The sequence below is a fragment of the Echinococcus granulosus genome, assembly GCF_000524195.1.
Source record: "Echinococcus granulosus chromosome Unknown EG_S00144, whole genome shotgun sequence".
In the NCBI taxonomy this organism is placed as follows: domain Eukaryota; kingdom Metazoa; phylum Platyhelminthes; class Cestoda; order Cyclophyllidea; family Taeniidae; genus Echinococcus; species Echinococcus granulosus.
The window spans coordinates 13,004-33,219 of NW_020170524.1; the positions used below are offsets into that span (position 1 = coordinate 13,004).

General features: G+C 39.8%; 1 protein-coding gene across 1 annotated transcript; it reads right to left on the minus strand. All coding sequences in view use genetic code 11, as the record gives it.

Moving 5' to 3' along the window:
* Positions 1-1,475: 1,475 nt before the first annotated feature.
* On the minus strand, positions 1,476-18,353 carry EGR_09342 (Ubiquitin hydrolase; the record flags this gene model as incomplete). Its single annotated transcript, XM_024498591.1, has 14 exons — positions 1,476-1,643; positions 2,243-2,264; positions 4,159-4,288; positions 4,649-4,750; positions 5,437-5,515; positions 8,012-8,086; positions 9,930-10,033; positions 10,110-10,174; positions 12,099-12,218; positions 12,288-12,405; positions 14,248-14,371; positions 15,015-15,451; positions 15,999-16,040; positions 17,690-18,353. 14 exons carry the CDS (start codon positions 18,351-18,353, stop codon positions 1,476-1,478), a joined length of 2,250 nt encoding a protein of 749 aa, XP_024346972.1.
* Between the last annotated feature and the right edge of the window lie 1,863 nt (positions 18,354-20,216).

Sequence of the window (20,216 nt, forward strand, 5' to 3'; positions counted from 1 at the left end):
ACCAGTTCTGCGCTGAGTTATGGGTCTTCCATGGTCCTATAGAAAGAGCATTTTCTCCTGACTAAATGAGTAGATCCAAGTGCCTCTGGAGCTTCTGATTTCATGGCGACTTTTAACAGAGATTTTCATAGTTTCAGAACCGACTTGGCTTTACTCCATAAGGTAAAAAAGCCCGAGTTACATCCAATCAGACTCCAAAATAAGGTCGTGGAGAGCACAGCACAGTCTGCCGTCTTAATAGACTGTACTTCAAAAGTGCATGTAGAATAACCAAACGTGTTTGACAGGCATCGGCAACCGGTTATGAGAAGGCAGTATAATGAGCCACTCCGATTATTATGCTCACTTTATCGGACCCCTAATGGAGAGAAGTGGGTTAAAAAATAAAACAAGCCAAGAAAAAAGTGCACCATCACCAGTCACTGATGTACTACAATCCGCTCATATTCTCAAAGGAGTCATTATCTCTCCTTCAGTGTGTACTCACGCCGTTTCTGCAACTTCTCATATTTCAGGTCATTTAGAGATATCAGTATGGTTAAACCACATGGACACTTCACTTCATGCAGATTATGCATCCATCTTGGGAGCACGGCCCTAGAACCACGGTGATAGTCCTCCGGCTCTCCTGGAAGACTTGAAACGTCACAATTAACTCCCTTATTGAAAATAAATTTCAGGGCTAAGATAACGAAATTATTCATCAACAGAATGTGGAAGTAAAGTTTTTAGATCTTCAAAAAATGATGACAGAATTAATAAATTTCCAAATTAGTGGATAAACGTCCTCAACTCATTAAGGTGTCTTTTCAAACATCTCCGACCCCGTAGACTACTCGTTGCACAATGCACGGAGGAGCAGAAAAAAATTCTTTCATATGCATTCTTCTGTCAGCAGAGTGAGTAGTAGAAGGAGAATGCGAAATAAGGTCATCTAATGTATACATTCATACACACACACATGCATGCACATATGGAGGAGGAGGAAAGGCAGAAGTAAGGGTGGGGAGCAAGAGAGGAGGATACTAATGTACACATACACACACGCATACATATGGAGAGGAAGAGGGTGTGGAGGGAGACATTAATAAGAGACTGGTTGCAGTATCTGCGGTGTTGATAGTAATAATAATAGTGATTATCTCTTTTTCTTCTTTTTCCCGACCACTATCACAATAGACAGAAAAATGCAGGGGACGATGTCTCTTGACATCATAATTAATCATCTTCATTCAGCATCATTGTTTACTTCACTTTCTTTTTTGACTCTGGGAAAGACTCTGGCTTCACTGAGGAGAAAAAACGCAACATACGGATAAATTGAAGAGACGGCAAACAAACAAGAACACACGCATACCTAGGCTTCGTGCCTATTGCTGCAAAATAAGTGCATATATGTTGACACGCGAGCGCACGCGACACACGTGTCACCTGTCCGATATAAGTGGAATATAGGGATTGGGAGAAAATGGATTTTATCTCGTGTCAGCAAGGCGTATTTGAAGGGAAAGGGGAAGGGATGGCGGGAACGAGGAGGAACAGGGTGAGTATCGATTTTTCAAGCGGATCTGCCGTCGTTCCTTTGATAGAAGAGAACGTAGGCCTCTGATGATACGGCTTCGGTTTTTCGGATTGGCCTCACTCTATAAAATTAGGAACGACGCATTAAAGATTCCCGACATGATGAAATGTCAAGAGGACATTGACGTATGGTATTGAAAATTAAGTTGTCGGCACCGAAACTGTCAGTATGGTACGAAAGGTATCTCAATGCCTCCATTCCGGTGGTCCCGGGATTAAATATTGCCTAAACGTTGCCAAATTTTTGTGCTTAAAAGTGAATTTTTTTTAGAAAAGAGTTTAAATCCTGCTGGGAGGATCTGACTAGTTGTGAAACAGAGTGGAAAAAGAGGGTTTACTAAACTCTAAATCGAGTGTTGATTAAAGGTGGTGTACCGCTGTTTAATCACCACATTATTCTAAAAAGAAGGAAGGACTCTCTAGCTGTTCTGATCATAACCTCTCTCCCCACACAGACTAATGCATTTGTGGCATCGTCACGATGATTACTGACAATAAGAGAGACACAATGAGGGAAATCTTATGACAAAGAAATAATTACTTAATAAAATAGTATCAAAGTCAAATAGTCGCTTTATTAAACTAGCTCGGGTCATGTGTCACAATCTACTAGCATGCAACCATCGAAATTTGAAAGATCGGTTGACCTCCACTTGTGTACCTTCTCATGCGTCTCTTGCGGTCTAAATGGAAGAAACGGTTACCCAGTGGTATTAAATCTGCTTAATAAAAAGGAGCTATTGTCACTCCACTTCTGCAGTCCGTCTATCGGCTCAGTTTATCACATTTCGGACAATGCCCTGGGAATCCGGAGTAGTAGCTAATTGCAGGTCTTAACGTGGATTTGTTGGTTCCATTTGTTGTTTCCTCTAGAACCTCTTCTGTTTGAAAATAACCAAATGATAGGTCCGAAACAAAGTGATTAATAAATGGGAAAAGTGGGCCAAATAAACATTCTAGAAGGGACCTTCATATGGCACTTCAGTAGCCCGTACCCTCACTCTTCACACAAAACACTTTGGCTTGATGAAACAAGAATTAAAAAACTTATCTTACTCATCTCTGCTTCTGTTTCACATCCATTTCTTAATGGTCTACACTATTTCATAAATGACTGACTAATGCTACTACCAAGAAAAGGTGATCATTTTATTAGGAGCACGGAGTAATATCATAAGGAGAACATAGAGGATAAGACTGAGAAGGAGGTGAGGTGCTATTTCCTACCTTCTCTTTCTCCTCTCATCTTAAAATGCGGTAATAAAAACTTCGCGAAGACAAGTTTTGCAGCGCAAGTTACGTGGTGAATAAATTCTTGTAAATAAGTTGGTCTGCATTTTATCCCACGCACATACAGGCAAGATAGTCTTGTGGGATGGGCGGGATGAGATGGTGCGTGTCTTAGGTATGCAAGCGGGTGGGCAAGTGGGTAGGTATTAAGGGCGGCATAGGATACGGTCATATTCCTTCAGTTAGTCGGTAAACAATAAGTAAATGGCGCGTTTTCATGAAGCACAGGTAAAGTGTGAGGAAAAAACCGGTAGACTTTGAAGGTTGCTCTCATTTTCTAATGCACAAGACATTTTTTGCAGAAGCTTCCGCGATCTCCTCTCCACATGTGATGTAAATGTAAGTAAGCTGTCTCCCCATCACCAAGCCTGATCGTCACCATTCCCTTTTCTGGCAGGTTAATCCACACATTTTTTTATATCAATCCGCACCCTCAAATGATAATATGAATTTGTTGAGAAGTTTTATCAGCATGTGAAGTGAGTTGATCCCCAATTGAGTCCATCATATTTATCTGGCAGCGTATGACATCAGAGGTGCAAAATAAGGAGATATAAAAGATCGTAATAAAGTGTACTGTAATCAAGAGGCCAATGCAAATCTATCCATTTTAATGCTGATGAACAACCAAGTGTATTTTGCAAGTTAGTGAAACGAGATATTAAAAACCGCTCAAAATCTTTTGGCTAACTTGATAATTCCCACAAAATCACATTCTTTGTTATTTCTCTTCTTCTTTCTTACTTTCCACAGCAGCTGTCATGAATGTCAAGTCATTTTGGGAACAAATTTCAGTGACACACTGTCAATTCAGGTTTTTACGCCGCAGAAAGAAGTTGCTTTTGAAACAGAATAAGCAGGCATCTTCTCCTTTTATATCTATTTTGTAATCACCAAAAATAGAAAGTCATTAAACTTCGATTCCTCGGGTGGTCTAGTGTCAAATCAGTAATGTTTTCGGAAAAAGCCTCAGCTCTCCCTAGAGAAAAGAGCTGAGAAAAAAGCTATTACAATGTTAATCGGCTAGAGTTATTATCCACTGGTATCAATAGAATTCAAATTCACTTGTGACTGCTAGAGGTGAAGATGGTATAAATTTGTCATTCAAGAAATTTGTTTCCATCAGAAGTACAACAAAAGTTAAAGGAATATTTCGAGAAGGTATACGTAGGAGATGATCTCGCTCATAAAGAATCCACATCTCGCCGATTCACAACCTGCTTATAATTAACTTAATAATGAAGATAGAAAAGAGTCGCCAAGAAGGTTATGGCAAGGCTGACCCACCTTGTGTCGTTAAATTCAAACCACGTGCCGAGTTTGGGATGCAAGCAGGAGGCGGTGTAGTGGCCACCGAATACGCTACCACTGTGGTTTGACACCGCATAGAGACGATAGGAAGCATTCGTCTCGGGAGCTATAGTAAAAAAAAGCAAAACAATATAGAGAAGTAAAGCAAAACGTGCCTCAAAACACAGCTGACTACCTCACCCAGAACGCACCAAACTATTAGCATCTCATCAATGCCTTGCCTACATGTAGTATGTCAAGTAGACTCTTCAAGTCTGCTTCTATGATGAAACATGATTTCAATAAATTCTTTCACTTTCAGTATTGGAGGAAATTTGCCAAAAAATTTAATATCAAAAAGTGAATAAGAATATTAATTGGAAGTCAGGAATCTAATCATTCATGGATCTATGGAAAACACTGATTTCAATAATTAAGGAGAGATCAATCTTCAATCTTTTGACGAGAGCAAGAGGCTCCAACTTACAACAATACGCAGCATAACGATTAAGGTCGAGGTGTTCGATGGGGTAGTCGATGAATGTGGTGAGTTTGGAGCGCGATCGTTCCCCAGAGAAGCGTTTGAAGTCTACGCCGATGTGGAGTTTAGGCAAACCACTCCAATTACTGTCCCAAACATTGATTCATGCTATTAACCGTAAATCACACTCCGCATCAGGACAGAAACTCGCCTGGAATCTGCTTACTAATTGAAAGTGACAGTAGAATTTAAGAGTGCCGAAATTTCCTAACCAGGTTAATGGCATTAATGATATTGAATGACGCGCTAGTGTAAGAAACATTCCTGGTGGTTCAACATCCGAGCTGACCTTAAGGGTAGTAGAACAGTAGATGTAGTGAATCAAGTGCTTCTCTTGGCCTTCTCTATGGTACAATCAACCTTCCTGTCTGTGTTCATATATGTGAACAAATTTTGTACTGAAATAGACGATCAGTAGCGCGGTACACCTTCCACCCTTATAAAACACACACTACCAAAGTATTTCGAAATTGCACAAAATTAGATTCGTTGATGGACTAACGAGGAAGCTGAACGACGCGTATCCATCAAGAATTTTGAGTGATGGCTGAAAACCTTGACTCATACCTGCTACTGAAATGATTAATGAGTAGTTTAACAGGATTAGAGCTGGATAAATTAATCCGGATTCAAGACTCCCTTCGTCTGGAAAGATGGTATGACAATAGCTGTACCATCTCTAACTCATTGCGAACAAAAAGGACATAATTAAAGCTGATTGGTGAAAAGGATACGAATCACCAGAATCTTGGGGAATCGTTGGATGGAGAGGCTTTTGCGACACGGCTGCCGACGTTTACACCCGCTGCAAGTCTACACAAAAGGAGGAGAGAGAACAGAAAAGAGTTGTGTTTTGTAGAATGCAGTAAAATGGCAAGTATCGTGCTGTTATTGAACACATACGTACAAAGCATTATTGTTTGCAGACGCAGGTGAGTGTTCACCAATAAACAGGGACAGACAAACAGACAGATAAACAGACAGGTTAATGGAAGAACAGACGGACAGGCAACCATCGTGGCTAGCATGTGGCGTAAAACCAGGCTCTTCTCGGTAACTTTCCTTCTTTTATTTGCTAAACTAATGCTTTGAACGCACACAAAGTGATCATTTACCCTACTCGAGTGAGTTATCCGGAGGTTCACTATCAATAACTAGACACTGAACGTACAAAGCATACAGGCAATCAGGAATCAGAGGATGAGCTCGGACCAACTTAGGAAAGGTATGAATTTAAAAATTAGCCACAAAACGCATTTCTCAAACTTTAAGGGGATCAATTTGAATTAGGTTTTAATTTGTCAGTAAGAGGGTATGTTCGGTGTTGGTCCGGATAAAAAAGTAGTTGTTTAGACTGAGTTATAAATCCGAGCAGATACTTTATCAATAGCGTGTAAAAATGATAGAAAATTTTGCTGTGAGACAGATCAGGAAAACTTTCACTTCTCTGCATAACTAGTTAAGGAGCGTATAATTTATTCTGCCTTCTACATTGAATAGTGCAAAGATGCAAGGTGTAACCGAGACCTCAGGTATGTACCTCACTCCACTACACTATGGCCTCGTGGTAATGATGGCAGTGGTGCGATGAGATATGCTAACCTTTGCACGCACGCACGCACGCAAATGACCTGACGCGATGGACAAAACGCTATTGTGTCCGTTTGCATGCGCATACTTCAGCGCTGGCGTGAGTCTGGGTAAGGCTGGTGGATGGTGAAGGGACGAGAAATGCCAAGGTGATGCGCAGCCTGTATACCTCTGGCAATTTCCGGCTGCGCAATTACGTGGCCTCGGGATTATTGGGTGATTGGATAGGCGAGGAGAGGGAGAGAGTGAGAGAGGGAAAGAGGCAACCCAGCACATGCGCTAACTACCACGCTGTGTATGCTAGTACCGGTACTGTTACTACAGCCAATATACATTTTCGATTGACTGCGATATCCAGACATTGTAGCTGTTACTTTCTTATTCACAAAGTGCCGACAATTTACCGACATACACAGGAGTGAGACTCGTCTGTCTCGTTTCGTTTCAGGCCTTAACCACACCAAAATTCGAATTACAAACTCAGAGGAATAAAACAGTTCCATTGCATTTTATAGTCAGATAATATCAGTCTCCGACGGAGGTAATATGCCATGGAAAGTAAACTATTCTCACAAAATAAATTTTCTCATTCAAATATGTTTGCAGGGCTAGTTCAGTAGAAGCGACGATTACTTTCATAAGATTATAACTATAGGGGGGTTTTCGTTAGTGTCTCCATAATTCTGCCCATTCGATGATTTGGCAATAATAAAATTCTTACGGAATTGAGGCACGACGATGAGTCAACTAGCAGGGTATTCATCTGATGAATTGAGAAGTACTTTTTACGATTACTTCATTCAAAAATGTCAAATTGTTGCAAATAAAAGCCATTTCATGTAATCACACCTACTGCCCTCTCAAAGCTAAAGAATATACGAAAAATAATATGGATATATTTTGTGAATAATGATATGGTTCAAATAAAATGAAAATGATGGAACGGATAGTTGTACCGTCTTCCGATAGCTTTTTGAAATGGATGAAGTCAGTAGTTCACGCGAGTACCATAAGGAGACATGGTGTAGCTTGAATTCTTGGAAGCAGAATGGAGATTTAGCATGATGACATGCTTACGTAAAGATCAAAGACTGCAAGGATTATATAATCAACTCGACCCATCAGATTTGTGGTCTATACCAAAATAGGGATGTTACAGAATGCTTGATCTAGAAATTTCATCCAATGTAGTAGTCAGTCGCCCCACATTTGGCATCTCTAAAGCTTTCGCCATTTCTTGTGCTGAGTAAGCAAATCGGTTAAGATAATGTGTTTCCATTAATCATCTAAAATTCGGAGGGTTTATAGGCAAGGTATAGCCAAACAGGGCCTCACAAAATAAGCAGTGTTAGCAGGAGAAACAGTAGCTTACAGTCTACTCAATGTAATTTTTCTTGCAAGTATACGTGCACGGTGAGGGAAGTAAACGACACAATTGAAGGCAGTGTTGACGGTAGTAGCAACGATGAGAATGACAACAACACGCAAAACTATCAGTAAATAAAATACTGTTGTCAAAACACAGTGGCCGAACTCACAGGCAGCGCACTGGTGTGTCGATGCACCTGACAAAGGGAAATGCGAATGCGTGGTTGGTAGAGGGAAAGAGGGAGTAGACACATGCGGTTTAGTGAATGACACAAAACCAAATGCGATGGAATGAAGAAGGGGAATGAGAGAGGGAGAGGTGCGAATAAAGAAATTGGATTTCTAACTTACTGGCTGTTCAGCACCATCCAGAATCTCATTAGAGGTGAAGAGATCGAAACAGTTGTGAATGTCCACCTCGCTACCCTGTAATTAAATAAATCCCTTTTTACAGAATAGAGGAATAGACGGCAATCGGACACGCGGTAGGTGTTTTTAGGCTATCCTATTCCCTCTCAGCACATCATAACGCCGGAGACAATCGGGCGGGCAAGCTGACAGGTGCGCGGATTTTCCACGTGATATCCACCATCACAGTGGAGGTTTTCTTGTGCACCTCTTCTAATATTTGCACTTTTCCTTATTCAAGCTTTGCCTGCATTCAAAGGAGGTCACGTCTGCAGGGACATTTTTGACAATAAAGGTACTACTTTCCATCTCCTTAATTCTTGGTGCATTCAAATGAAATGCTCTGGCAAAAAAAGTAGCCAATTTTTCCAAATGATTTTTTCCAATAAAAACGTTATATTACTGAATTGCAGCGTTTTGCGATCCAACTTGGAAACGGATAGGGTTGATCAACTAAAATAACCTATCATATGATAGCTTGCAGTTGAAAATCATAAATACAAGCTGACAAGATGTCAGAGCAAATACCGTATTTTTAGGAACCAGGTTTGAATTTGAATGTTTTAAAGTAAAGAAAAAGGGTGAATTCAATCTGAGGCGTGACCACTCCAAGCTGTCCCCAAACACAAATTGCAAAACTTCGTGATTTGTTAGATGTCAAGTGAACAATCGAAAACTGTTCACTTGACATGCGTATAGAAAAAATAAAACTTCGTATTCCCAGAACAAACTGATTCATTACACAGTCGAAAAGTTACTTTTTCAAATAAAGGGAAAAGAATAGTGGAAGACTGCGAATGCGAAGGCGTCATTTAAATGACTATTTCGTAAAACTGTTCAAAGTGAACTTGGATAACTGGTAGAAAGGGTCTAAAATATCACTTTGGTTACCACTGGACTGACTAGTAGAGGAAAAGAAGGGACGAACTCCTAAAATGTATGCGTATGAATTATTCGTGTCAAGTGTCCTATTTGATGTTTTCCAAACAAATTTCACCTTAAATCCACACAAGGAACAGTACTTATGGGAAGGTCTAATCTTCCGAGTTGGTTAATCACCATCCTACTCGCAATATCCATCACATCTGTGTGTAGTTAAACAATACCATCAATTTAGCCCAATTTAGGAAAATTATTTGCTCACACATTTGGGAAATGTTTTACTTTCTTTTCTATTTCAAGCAAATCGTACATCAAAAAGATGTGAGGAGCAGTTATTTATGATTTTTGTTTTATTTTTGGAAAAAAGTGTAGAGGATACATAGCAAGGCATGGAAAGAAAGGCAAATGGGTGCATGCTATGGTTGCTGAGAATGGGCCAAAAGCCAAGCCACATGCAAGTGCAACCGCGAACAAATAGGTGGTTGTGGAGGATAATTCTTTCATCCATTTTGTCCCTTTTAACTTGTAGGCTGTGCCTTTGCCTTTATAACTTGACACTGGGTTCAATAACCTGTCGCTTTACCAAAAAATCCCCAAAAGCCTTAGACGAGCTTTTGTGGACTGAAAAGTAGCTCGGAATAAAGGCAAAGGTTATGAATATGTTGACATTTTCTAGTTCAGGCCAACCCTGAAGCATGGCACACCTCCTAAGTTATTGAGATGAATGAGAAAAGTGCACCCTTCGGGCGAATCGAGCCACAAAATTCGTTAGGGCCGACAATCATTTCCCAATCATAAAATTTGTACTCCAATTTGTTAATTTGAATTAAAGGGTAGCAATGCAATCATCAATTTAAAAGAGTATGCGGAAGACGCTGAACATTCCAGAGGATAAAAGAACAGACATTGTATCAAATTAGCAGAAATTTATATTGAAGTAGTATTTAATATTTTAATGAGAAAGCAAGAGCGAACCCACCCGAGGAATAGGAAGACTGAGATCCCAAAAGGGATCGAAAGTGGTCGACTTGTGACCGCAGGACATGCACTCTAGTGTGCTCATCAACTGACCAAGGAATAGATCTACAATCAGAAGGATAAAATCTACTCAAGAAGGCAAGAAATCCGAGGTAAAAATCGCGGCCGTATCGATGTTCACCTGCAATGATGCTATCGTCAATCCGTTTGTAGCGCTGCCAGTAAAGTGCTGCCTTCTTTGAGTCCCTGAAAGCCGCAACATCAAATGCATCAGTATGTCTTAAGATTCCAAGTTTTGCAAAATTTGTGTAACTACTTTTTGAACAGTACAAAAGCGGGATATGGTAAAACACAAAAGAAGATCACTGAAAAAGACACAGAAGAATGAAATACTTAACAAGGGATAAAAACAGAGACATTATTCAGACTATTTTAAAATTGACAAGTAATTCATGGGTGTGTAGACGAAGTGTTAACAAAACAGCAATAATTCTGGCAGATTTTATAGAGGATACGTGACCCAACTTAGTCCACAAAGAGAAGGTCAGTTCCGTTTAAACGTACCAACACAAATGATAATTCAACTAAATGGTCATGTTTTTATTTCCATTTGTTTATACGTCATCATAGGTCCAGACAAACACCTCCAATTTGAGTGTTATGGTAAATTTTTCAGGACTCTAAAGTAAACCCAAACAAATTCCACAGAGATTGCAGGGTAAATCCAAATTTCCATGTAAAACTCATGTGGCTTTCCTTTAATGATTGAACTCTGAAGTAGACACGATACTACTTCGCGAAATACAGCTAAGATAAGTGGCTGCGCTTCGACCTTGAAGTCACAACAACGAACCGTTACGGTAATTTTTTTTAAAACAGGCAAAGTGTTGGAAACTAGTGGGCTATTGGATCTTGAGAAAAAAAACGTAACAGACTATGCACGCAAATGTGCCTATAGGCATGTGTACGCATGTGCGCAAGTAGGAATAATTTGGCACAGGTGCCATTTGGACGCCACCTCGTATATGGCAGACAAAATCGCCGTGAAACAGAAAAAAACGGAAGCGTAAAGATACGAGAAACAGAAGTCGCATTCACCGTGCTCCTCTACTAATCCTATTTCAGCACGGTTGGGGTAGGCAAATATGCCGAAGCTTGCGTACACGTGCCCATGTGTACACGTGATGCCTGTGACCAATCAAGACGCAAAACAAGGTAACCAATAGGGGAAAAGGAGGACTTGGAAAACATATCGCCTCAATGTAGGCAAGGGAGCGAAGTCCTTACTGGAGTTCACTTGAAATGTTAGCCAAAACAAGGGCGTTATACTAAGCTGGTGGATTTGAAATGTCGGCACGCTTTTTCCATACTTATACATCTTTTGTACACCTGGTGGTATCACGTGATGCAAATGTGCTGATTTTAGTGCAACCAAAAGCATGCATATTCATCGCCTTGTAAAATGGCAAATCATTTTGCACAAGACTTATGAATATCGAGAATATTATGCCTGATTTAGGGATGTATCGCAGGTAGTTAAGCAATAAGTAAAGAAGCTGGTCAATAGATGTTTGGGTATTTTTGTCTGGTCTGGTAACTACACTATGCTACGGGGCAACAGGAAAGAGAATCATCCAAATCTCAACAGGAAGTTAGAAGTAGAGGTAGTACCATAACTTTTGATGCTAGCTCCAAATATACTGATGCCTCAGCTGCGGCGATGCTATTTTAAAAAGTGCTTTGAAGTTATTTGCAAGGACCGTCATATTTCGAGTCCTTTCGGTGATTTTAAAGTCCGTAAAATGACCCATTTTAAGTAGGGAGAAAATTATTTGAAATTAGTGTCAATATATTGGTCAAGTTTTGTATCCTTCGCTGAGGTGCCCGACCGCGTTTAGATATTTACAGTGACATTAATTAATTATCCACAGTGTAGAGTTTACAACATAATTAAGGGAATCGTAAATACAATTTATGGTCATGAAGTCTGTCCAACAAAAAATTCGTCAATTGCTCCATCCGCTAAACGACTTACGTGAGTTGAAAAGCAAGCAATGTTTTATCGGGTAGAGTTTAAACTCAACTTTGTCCAGGCAAGTTTCGTCAAAATTGAAAATGACCGAAAGCACATTAAAATTTCCTTTTGAGTATTCATAGTTAACTGACTCACGGCATTCGATCCTCCTTGTCGTAGTCAGGAATTTCTGAGGGTGGCCGTTTAGTCACACGATTGACATCTTCGTGAAGACCCTGAACGAGGTAGCGGAGAAATTCCTGGGCGTCTTGCTGACTTCAAAAAAAGTGGATGATGAGGATATTTAAAGACGGCCAGCGAAAAGGAGAAGGTAAGGCGACCTACGCGTAGCCCATGAAACGCGGCGCGAACTTTTGCACTTGCGACCTGAAGCGCTGCGGACTGACATAGGCGATGGTGGAACTAGACGGCGTCCACATCTGACGCATCAAATCCGCGTAGGCTGCAATTCAGAAGTGTGTACATATTTATGCAGTATTCTCTTTCAAATGGGCAGAGGAAAGGAAGTCACCATTTTAGCGATCTATTCCATCACAGAATGTGAAGAATATAAGGACTTTTAGCACTCATTTAAGCTTGGAAATAAAGCACATGATCGTTCTTAACCAGGAAAGTACATAGAAGTGATTCGATTCACGTTTTTGAAGTTGGAGGGCTGTCACGAATTTTAAGATTCAGGTGAACCGAAATAGGACCGACGCCAAATAACTGATGTCCGATGTAAAGATATTTGAACTTCTGTGATTTCTCTGAATGATAAGAGCATTGAAATGCCCCATACACAAAACAGTAGATGAACGAGTCTGATGCTAACACGATCCAAGAAATAGGGTTTAGAAAAATGCAAAAAAAGGATCTCAGGGTTGCCTCGCGCGTAAGAAATAATACCGTCTTGTGAAGTACACCTCTAAGTGAATTGCCAAGGTGACCTCAAACTAGTTAATGCGGGATGATCTATGGCACTTAAATAATGCATAAATACCCCCAGCTCAAGGCAATTATTCCGAAAGGTCACGTGCCTCATCAGTGGCTTCCGTAAAGCAGTAGTTCTTTCAGAATACTAGACCATTACACTGAATCTATGACCTCCCTGTTTAATTCACTAAACAAAGAACTTGGGCACTGCATTGTTATTTCAGTAAGGCAGATTTGTAGATTCGAGAGAAAGTGTGTGCGGAGTGAGCAGTGAAGTCACGTTTTTGCACAAAAAAACCTCGTTTCAATTTCATTCCAACTGCTTTGTCACTAGTCTCCACTCGAAAGTCACGCATTTCGAGAATTGCATTTTAAAATATGTTTGAATATCACCTACCGCTCATGCTAATATAAGTCATAAAAGCGCATGATTTCCATATCTTCAAGGTGCAATCATTTATTCCTTAGTAAATTTGTTAATTTATTTAAGCGAATTTTAAGACGAACTATAAACATAAAGGAGGTTTAAGTCATGCCACTTTACAACCCCTTCTGAAATGTGATTTTGACTAACCGTGTCAATATGGCGTAAAGAAGAGGGGCTGGAGATAAGGTTACAAAGTTTGGGTCCCACAAATACCAATCTCCGGTTTGATCGAGACATCTAATCAAATAAGGGAGAAGGGACAGAGACAACACTTCACATTATCCCAGGTTGGTAGAAAGAGAATAGCTACCCAACCATTCTGTGTGCATATGGCAGAGTTTGAGAAGTATTTTAAGCGCTACGATGAATCCATTGATGAAGTTGGTCTATCAAGTCACCAGCTATAAGATGTCAATCTTCTGAAGTGCGTATAAGAATATCCTTAAGGCGTGGCGTCATCTCTGTCAAAACTATAAGCTCTCACTTATTACATACAAGTAGTTTAAAACTGTTTTATCGAAGAAATGCCTGTCAAATTTCTCAGCATATTAATGTAAGATCAAATTTCGTTTAGGTGCATGAAATTGATAGGGAGAAGTTGGAAGCCATTTCACTAGGCGAGCGTACGTAAAGGTAGAGTCTAACTTAAATTCTCCTATTTATCTCGATTATTTATCACACAAATCACAATTTTAATGGCTTCTCCTTAAATTGAAGCATTAAAGATGAAATTTGAGGAGTGTAGAAACGAAGGCTGCTGCAATAGAACCCATGTGAGGCAACCATCGTGCTACATGCTTAGGAATCAGTACTTGCATGTGAAGTCAGGTGGTGCGTGTGCGTGTGTATGCATACGAAATGAGAATGGGAGAGTAAAGAAGAATGAATGCAGAAGGAAGGGAAAGAGGAGGCAAAAAAGTAGAGTGAAGATCGCTCGCATACCTGTAAAGAGGTTGCCCTTCATGCTACTGTTCACATTCAACTCGGACTGATAGACGTAGTCCAAACAGACGCGAAGCAGCTCCCTAGTATTGCTGAGACATTGGATGACAGAGTTCATGAAACACTGAAAAAACCCCAAACAACAGCCATGTAAGTGGGCCGCGTGGGAATTCAAAACGTCCGAGATTAGCGGAACATGTAATTACAAAGACTCGTTTTTTTACCGGCTAGGCTATACTTCTATCAAATTTAGGATTCTATGAAAGTTCATAATGCACAAACTGGTCGAGAAATTTACCCGGATCCAGTTTTATTTCACATTTATATCCGTTGGTGTGCATTCTACGAATTGAAAAAAGGTGAAGCAGAATCAGTGATAATAATTTGCTCAATCTGCGCATATCACTAGAAAACCATGAAAAATAACTAATTTCGAAGGTTGTCCATTTGTATTAAATTTTTGAGAGAAAGGTTCAAATATTGCCAAAATTTGGTGGAACAATTCCTTCGTGAAGAATTTTTATCAGAGAGTAGACGAAGTAACGCAACTTAGAGGCTTTTTTTGCCCCAAATAGAGACGTATCCAAATACTTTTTTCCTAACGGTACTCCTTTTGCCATAAAATAACATGACATTTCCCTCTCAACTTTGTCTATGGTGATTATTTAATCCAGTACTTATTTTCAAATCGGAAAAGTTTACTGAAGTTAAATAGTCACACATGAAGAAATTTGACTTTGACTGGTCAAGGTGTCAAAATTCCTTACCGTATTCCCAAGGTTACTGAGTCCAATCAAACCAGCGGTAGAAGTGGGGGAAGCAGAAGAGGAATTAACACCAACAGCGTTGGAGGAGGAAGAAGAAGAAATGGACGCGGTGGAGGAGGTGGCGGTGGTGGTGATGGCACGGCCACCATGGAGACCGGAGGACTTTCGCCTGTAGGCGTCGGAGGAAGTGGAAGCAGAAGCAGAAGAGGTAGGAGAGGTGGTGTTATTTAAGTTAACGTCGGTAGGTGAGGTGCTACGATCACTGCTCGAGCGTGAAACGGTTTTCGCCTCTACCGTCACTGCCACTGCTCGATCCACTCGGATGTCTGGGGAGTCGCAATCGGCTGATATCCCTGCTGCTGTGGATTTCGTTTTTGGCGTTTCTTCGTTTCCAGTCTCCACCTCCACGTGATGTACTCGCCGTGGGTGGAGCTCAGCTATGGAAGAAAAGCTGGAGTTTTCATTAGTTATTTATGACCTTATTTCCCTCCACCAGTCATTTTAAAGGCAATATTTTTCACTCAACTGTATCACATCTTAGACAATTTTTAATGAAAAAAATCAAGACCTCAGGCTTTTAACAGCTAATTAACCAGCTAATTATGGGTTATTCAAATGCACAAGTTGAGTGTTTGACCCTCAGCTACTAAGGCGAAATCGGCATTGCCAAGAATGGGTCCATATATCACGACAATTCCCCATCCATTTCTGCACAATACTATTACAAAGGCAATTAAATTTCCTTGAAATGTGAAACCCAAACCTACACGGATTACTGATGAAGTGATAAAACACATTTCTAAAAAGTTTTATGCGAACAATCACTATATGATTTAGTCTACTACATGCAAATAGGGCCCTTAAAATTGGGCATAATTTACTTGGGCTCCAAGCAATTTATTAATTGGATACAATTGAAAATGGCCCATTAACGAAGTTCCTATCATTTTTACGGTGGCTTATGGCGAAAAGAAAATTTCTCACCCCATTCTTCACTGCGTCCGTTTATCCTTCGAGGATTGCGGCCTGAAGAGAAGGAGGGGAAGAAATTAACCTATTCATGGCATAAAAGGTAGTAAGATTTATTATCAAATACATTTTTGAAAGAGAAATCTCAATGTTGCCCCAAAAAATATTAAACAAAGTAATTAAATAATACACTTAAACTTGCACTACCTCTAATGCGGAGCAAGAATGAATTTGAGATTTCAAGATCGTGACATTAGCGGATTCCGTCAAAGTCGTATCTCTATTCAAAATGATAAATTTTTCAGCAGAGCAATAAACTTATGCGAGTCAATGTGCGTTAGAACCGATTTTTTTATAAAATGGACGAATACTTTATTTGAAAAGAATTTAGAAGAAAAAGTATGCGCAGCACAATGACGATGATAATGATGTGGGAAATGACAAGTTAATGATGCTTTCAATTACCAAGCATCAAAGCTATACGAATCAAGCATAGGAAGGGGGCAGTAAAATATAACCCCTAAATGTGGAAGGTCAGCCAAATTTCCGAAGAGCGCCTTTCATTTGCCTCTGTCCCTTGGGTACTTATATCTACCGCACCCATCCCAAATTACTATATCAATATCCTTTTTGTTCATTTTTCTTTAAATTTGATTGTATAAAACACGAAGAAATGCAATTCCCAAGTAAAGTACTAATTAACCCTCAACAAAGAAATATAAAAGGTAACAAAGTAGTAGTTTAAGATATCCCAAAGGGGTGGAGAAAGAAAAGAGACTTAGCAAACGTAGTCAAAATATTTCTTTTAATGCAAGTTTAAGTAAAGAATTTGAGGAAGTAGTTAAAGTTTGTGACTCGAACTCACCAATCAAGTGGGTGGTCGGAATGGATGTTCACATTTTTCTTGTTCCTAGCATATCTTAAAGTCATTCAAAAATGCAAATTCCGAGATAATAGGATTTGAAAGAAACGAGAGAAAAGCAATGATTGAAGTTAAGGGTAGAACTTTCTAGGGCAGAAAATTTGAAATAAATAGGTGAAAATAAAGTGAAAAGGCTTTATGATAAAAGAAAGGACATCGGCATACCAGCAAGATAAGGGCGATATGAAGAGCAGGGGAGAAATACGAAATTCCAGTGATGTACTATAGAGCAAGGTAGTCTTTAAATTGGTGATAGAAGAAGAATAAGAAAGTGCGTAGAGAAACAGAAAATCTAAAAACTTGAATGTTAAAAAATTACTCTACATGTGGGACGTGTATTTTACAAATATTAGCGCTATCCTTGAATATCTAGAAGTACGCGTTGTTTCCGTAGCCAAATTACAGCTTTTTGTAGTTAATTTCTAATTTACCAACTTCCCTTCCCACAACAAAAGAATAGCATCATAATTGGGTGGAATCCGTCTCCGTATGTGAACTAAAAGGTCACTTGAAGGAAGGAATGTGAAATTGCAGTCAGTCATAAAGCAATACAAGTTCGATTCGTTTACAGAAAAGCTATTGTTACACATTTAGAAAATCTAAATTGATTCGATAATTAAGAAAAGTAGAAAGAAAAAAGTACCAATCTAGAAAAGTGTTCTTTGAGGAGAAAGCAAAACTTCTCAAAAAATATTTCACATTCAACAGAACCTTTATCTAACTAACATCGGACTGGGGAGCTTCCACCCCGCTGATAGTCTTTTCAAGAGAAGTTTAAGCCAACCTGAAGGGTAAGGCGGTGATCGGAAGTCCGTGTCGGTACCGCTGTAATCTGGTGATGGACACACAGACAAATGGGAGAAGTTTTTAACCTCCTCGTAGCTTGCACGCTTGACAGGTGACCCATTCCGTCGCGACATTTGAGATGGCAATAGGCTGTAAGAGTATTTGAAGCGGTGATTGTTTGAATAGTTGGAGTTCGAGTATTCGGTGAAATAATTGCTCAGGGATCTAGAGTCATTGTAGGGGAAAGTATGAGGCGTAGGAGAGGCCTGCTGCTGAGCGAATTTGGAGAGGGAGCTAGAGCGCGACAGAGATGGACGGGAAGATATAAAAGCAGAGCGCTCGGTGGTGCGATAGCGAGAGCCGGGTGTGGAGGCTGATGGCGGAAGGAAGAGGGCAGAGCGATTAGACATCGCATTGACTGAGGAATAGCAGTGAGACGAGCCGCGGTAGGATATGGGGTGGTGGTGCAGCACAGCCGGAGGCTGACAACTGCCGCTTGAGATCGGAAAGTTCAGGTCATTTCGATAAATTTGAGGAAAAGAGGAACGAAGGGGGTCTACGGAGACGGCGCGATAGCGAACAAGGGGACGTGTAGAATAATCTTTCGGCGCCTCAGGATAGCCCGTCTGACGACGTGAATGATAAGATGAAGAGGAGTTCATTCGCCCGCGTTGGCGAAGTTACTACAGAGACAAAGTAACAGCAAAAATACAAAGGATGTGGTGAATTGCTAAACTTTTGTTGTCGAATCCTCAAAAAAGTATAACAGTCGTTGACCCTGAATAAATGAATGCTACAAAGAGAAAGCCGAGAAACGCGACACCATTTTTTAGCCTGTAGACATTCGTAAAATGTAATTGCTTGCGTCACCCTATCGATGCTTTGCGATATCATTTACTGTGCCCTCCACTGTTTCACAAATACTTTAAACTCACCCTCGTGGCACAACTTCAAGTGACTCAAATATGTCTACCTTACAGATCAAGTGCTTAACTAAGGCAAAAAGGTGCAGTCTCCTAAATTTTTTCGACTTGAATTTAGAGAGAGGATTCGGTACGTAATGGCACACCGTAACATCCAAAAGTGGTTAAAAACATTTTATCCAGTCTATGTATCAATGCAAGATATATCGCGTCCTGGAAAGCTCACCATCACCATTGCATGCGCCTATCAACAATTCAAAATAAATCGAGGTTAATGTGAAAAACATCACAAAATTAAAAAAATCTTTTTTTTAAAAAACACGTAAAGGAAGGAAGAATACGATAAAATGCCATCTGAACGATAGAAGTAAACCAGATACTAGTTAAAACCGCCAACATAATGGAAAAAATTGGATATTATTAAAATAACAATGCACGGACTAATGATGTAGAATCATGAAAATTCGAACCAAACCTATACCCAGGCAAAAACGTTTTAAAAAGAAAAAACTAGTGCCACAAGGTTCCGTTTAAAATGCATTTCTTGTGAACTTCATCATCATTTTTCCCACTTTATTGCTCCAAGATCAAATCTGAAAATAGGATTATGCGTAGAGGGCTGTAGCGTTTTACTAGCACCATCGTCTTTACGAAGAAGCGTAGATGTAAACTCAAAAATATGTCCCCTAGCGGTGACAGGAGAGGCAGTGAAAGAAACTTTGTAAGTGAAGACTATTTCACTTTTCAGAGAGCCAAATGATACAACTGTGATAAGCAAAAAAGAACAAAAAATCTGGGAAAGTTAAAGCAAAAGAAGAGAGTGAATGGCAGTAAAAGCTGCACCAGTGATCTGTAAAAATATCCTGTGCTAGTATGATGGTATGCATATGGGAGAAGATGCCTTATGAAAATAAAATACGAACCATGGACACATGTGGCATTGCTTTGCTACCAAATGCAATTTATTTCACTTGAATAAAAAATACATCATTAATGTCGAATACCAGAGCATTAACAGTTTGAAATTATTGTATGAAGCAGATACGTCATATGTACATGAACGAGTAGTGATCTGTCGGGAAAGCAAATAAATAAGACGAAATCTGAATAAAAGGACCCGTGTCATTGTTTTAAAATGGTTAGGTCACGAACCAACTTCGTTGAAATCATTTATGACCGTATATGTTGGTGCCTCTAATTACCAATCTGGAAGTACTACCCCCTAGGAGACAAGTAGCATTTGGCTTATTAAGACATAAGAAGTAGTCTCATGCAAGGAAAACAAAACACAAATGGGTAATTTGATTATCGCAGGGCGTATTTTGTTGAAAATATGCGCTAAGGTGCCAAGTGGCTTACAAACACAGAAATAGTGCGAGAATATAAATTAAACGAAACCCATCTTCCACTTTAAGAAGTTTAACTAAGCAATAGCTGATAAAGAAAAAGGCATCTTTTGCAAACTATAACTTCAGTGACATGCACTTTATCTGTGCTGTTAGTAAAAGATCCAACCAAAAATAAGACAACAATGACTTCGAACTGGGGCAAGGTAGCCATACAATGGATTCGTTGCTCAGAAAAATAATGAAATAAATAATG